This window comes from Carex rostrata, chromosome 21 (assembly GCF_964058835.1).
Source record: "Carex rostrata chromosome 21, lpCarRost1.2, whole genome shotgun sequence".
NCBI classification, from domain to species: Eukaryota; Viridiplantae; Streptophyta; class Magnoliopsida; order Poales; family Cyperaceae; genus Carex; species Carex rostrata.
This window is the reverse complement of record NC_135938.1, coordinates 8,144,915-8,148,206: the sequence shown is the minus strand read 5'-3', so window position 1 is coordinate 8,148,206 and position 3,292 is coordinate 8,144,915. Positions and strand designations below refer to the sequence as shown.

General features: G+C 38.4%; 1 protein-coding gene across 1 annotated transcript; it reads right to left on the bottom strand.

The window, feature by feature from the left end:
* Positions 1 to 426: 426 nt before the first annotated feature.
* Positions 427 to 3,046, bottom strand: LOC144573355 (putative laccase-9). The gene is made up of 4 exons (XM_078323118.1): positions 2,786 to 3,046; positions 2,256 to 2,407; positions 1,786 to 2,159; positions 427 to 1,649 (listed from the first exon to the last, which is right to left on the bottom strand). Exons 1-4 carry the CDS (start codon positions 2,894 to 2,896, stop codon positions 553 to 555), a joined length of 1,734 nt encoding a protein of 577 aa, XP_078179244.1. The 5' UTR covers positions 2,897 to 3,046; the 3' UTR covers positions 427 to 552.
* Positions 3,047 to 3,292: the final 246 nt, after the last annotated feature.

Genomic DNA, 3,292 nt, shown 5'->3' with positions numbered 1-3,292 from the left:
CCATGCATTGATACATATATATTTTCTGTTTATTTAGTTTTGCCTTATATTGTCCAGAACAAAAAGTTTTCTCTTACATTTCCAATTACAATTAACGCGGCTCAAAACGAGAATTAATTTGGAAACATGTACGTGTCTAGTTTCGGATTTTGTTGAGAGTCAAGTAATTCCAGTTATATATATAGATGACATGTATATATATATGATGATCAAATAAAGAAATCCAAGTCAAGTTTGTTGAAATTCAAAATGATAAATTTGATTTTGTCGGTTTTCATCGAAATATTTATCTTTTGTAAAATACAATTCCCATTCTTCGCATAAATATAATTTTACTATATATCTCATTGCATATGAGATAATTAAAAGGTAGAGTCTTAAAATTGAAGAAAATATATCAACTGCATGCAGCATTAATTTATTCACAATTGAATTTCCTTGAAAGAACAAAAAATGAATCAAATTTCCTATCATGACTACAATTATCATCTATTAACAAATTGAACTTGAAGCTACAAAAAAAAAAAAAAAAAAAAAAAATTGAAATATACTTCAGCAGTGTGGCATGTTGTGAGGCCTAGGTAACATTTTAGCATCGTTACTGTTACCGTTCTTGGTTATGAAGACCATATCCATTCCCCAAACTGTGTGGCGTTCGAAGTGGCAGTGCATGAACCAGACACCGGGATTCGCGGCCCTAAAACGTATAGCGGCCCAACCATTCTTTGGCACGCCAATTGTATTCTCATAAGGCGGATCGATCAAGTTGTAAGACAAAGGATCTTTTTCCTTGTCAAAAATACCAAATCCTTTGCCAACAACATAAAAGCTGTGGCCGTGCAAATGCATGGGATGATTCTCGCCACCGAGAATATTAGTCCCCTGAAACACAATCTCCACGGTTGTATTGTACTCTAAAACCTTCACTTTTGTGGACTTTTGTGTTAGGTAAAGCTCCTGTGGAATGGTGTCCCCGGTAAAGTTAAAGAAAACCGGCGGTTTGTTAGGAAAGTCCGGTGTGTAGACATCAGGAATAGAGTAATAGTATGCATCTAGCACATCAATTGGCGGGTTTTGGAAACTAGCATTGTTTAGGCTTGCAGCAAGCCTATTGCCCATTGGACCGGTGCAGTTAGAGCTTCCGGAGCAAGGGACAACATTCACCGCTATTGAGATATACATGTGTTCATCAATTGTTTTTGGAACATCAACTGGGTGGTCCCAGCTTGCCAGAGAGCGTATCCCGTCAGTAAATGCGGTTGCTGCATTTGTGTCATTGATTTCTGGTAAAGAGGGTAAAAGCGGAAATGTTGCGAAAGTGTTTTGGTTCAATTTGTATTCTAGAATGGCAGTGGAAATATTTTGATCGAATGTAACATTTGTGTTACCATTGTAAGGACGGGTTTCCATGTAATACCGAGAAGGCGAAGAGGAGTCCTTTAGCTGATCAGCCTTTAGAAGAAGGTCCATTGTTTGACCTGGGGTGATCATAATATAGTCGGTTGAGTACGGCTTGGTGTAACTACCATCGGTCCCAACAACAGTGAGTTTGTGATTGGCAATGGCGAAGAAATATTCGTTGCTCAACGCTGCATTGATCACACGGAGTAGGTAGGTGTTGCCTTGCTGCACTTGAACCTTGAAAGTGTCTGCAACAAATTGAGATTTTGTGTTAGCTTTGAATTTGAAATCTAAATCATTGGGTCCTACTCTATCCAGTATTTAGTCAACTTTCTTCGTAGTGCAATTAAAATATCTTTAATTAGACCTAGAAAACCAACATACCATTCTGTGAGCATGGAAGGAAATCGCCAGGTTGGCCATTGATGGTGTTGGCATCAGAAGGATCAACTTCGCCGCCAGTCGCTAGTGCCTTTTGTAGCACTTCATTTACGTCAGCATTCCACCACTCCCCCAAAATGAGTGTGACCTCCTTATCGGGCTTGGGGTAGGGGAAGGTGCTTCCTTTCCTCGGGTGAATGACCATTGCTCCGTGAACAGTGGCACGATCAAAATCAGAGTGTGCATGCCACCAGAGTGTGCCTTCTTCTTCTGTGAACTGAATCCGTTGTGTGAAGTTGGCTCCTGGTTTGATCGGGCATTGCGTGATGTACTCTGGTCCATCTGACCAAGGGTTCCTTGGCTGGTCAACACCATGCCTGAAACAAAAATTAATGTACGTGGAACTTAGTTGATTTTTTCTTTAATATATTGTCCATCAGATATAATTAGGTTTGATCAATTTATATATATACCAGTGAATTGTGATGTTCTTGTTTCCTTGGTTGATGACCTTGACAATAACAGTGTCGCCTTTGCGTGCATAGATGGTGGGGCCTGGGTACTGGCCATTGACGGTAAGGATGTTCTTGGTGCTGCAGAGCCTGGTGCATGGAGTTTCTTGTATCTGCAAATTAATTACAAATTAGCTAGTATTTAATTATGAGTGGTTGCTTATAATTTAATTAGTCATCAACTGGTTGAAGTACTGGTAATGAGCTATATATATTTCAGTTCACACAAATCATTGTCATGCAGAGTTATGAAGATGAGACGAGCATAGTTGGAAGTTTGCTTCTTTCAAGGTGCGTTGACTTTTCAACATAAGACTAATTATATGCATCAAATCTTGCATGGAATGTTTTACTCAAGCTGTGCCTATGTATTCAATTATTCATTATACATTTCATGCATCCATATACTGTTACTACCTAGCTACAATATGCCAGCTTGTATCCCTTTGATATGTTTCCAAATACATATTGCGTAAAGATATGGTACTTACAATGAAAGTGTGGTGATGGATCTTTGCCAAGGCAGGAGGAGCAAAGACACCGAATAGCATAATAGCATACATGAATTTGAGCAGCTGATAATTAGCACTGCCTAATTCCATCTTATTTCACTCGGTAATTACCCTCGGAGAAAAATGAAGCGAAAATTAATGACACCAGTATATATATAGAGGATCGGAGCTAGATCAAATGACAACAAGTACAGCAACGCAAAACTGATTTCTTTAACGTCAGTATGTACTTGCTATGTACAAATTTGATTTGATTTTTTTTTTCTTCTTCTCTTTTCTGAAGTAGCTCTAGAGATTTGATTTAATTTTTGGATAAATTGAAGATCACATATGCTAAGGTATTTATAAGAGAGGCCATGCAGGGGTAATTAATGCATGCAGCCGTTCTCTTACCTATTCTATTACGTACGCTTCTTTCATACGCGGTGCATTGACTAATTAAGAATTACACCCCATATCTCTAGTTTGAAAAATATATGAGGAATT

Coding starts and splice junctions, on each gene's coding strand:
- LOC144573355 (XM_078323118.1), bottom strand. CDS start 2,896: ATGGAATTAGGCAGTGCTAATTATCAGCTGCTCAAATTCATGTATGCT. Junction 2,408..2,785: donor TCCATCACCACACTTTCATT/GTAAGTACCATA, acceptor ATTAATTTGCAG/ATACAAGAAACTCCATGCAC. Junction 2,160..2,255: donor AAGAACATCACAATTCACTG/GTATATATATAA, acceptor TTTTTGTTTCAG/GCATGGTGTTGACCAGCCAA.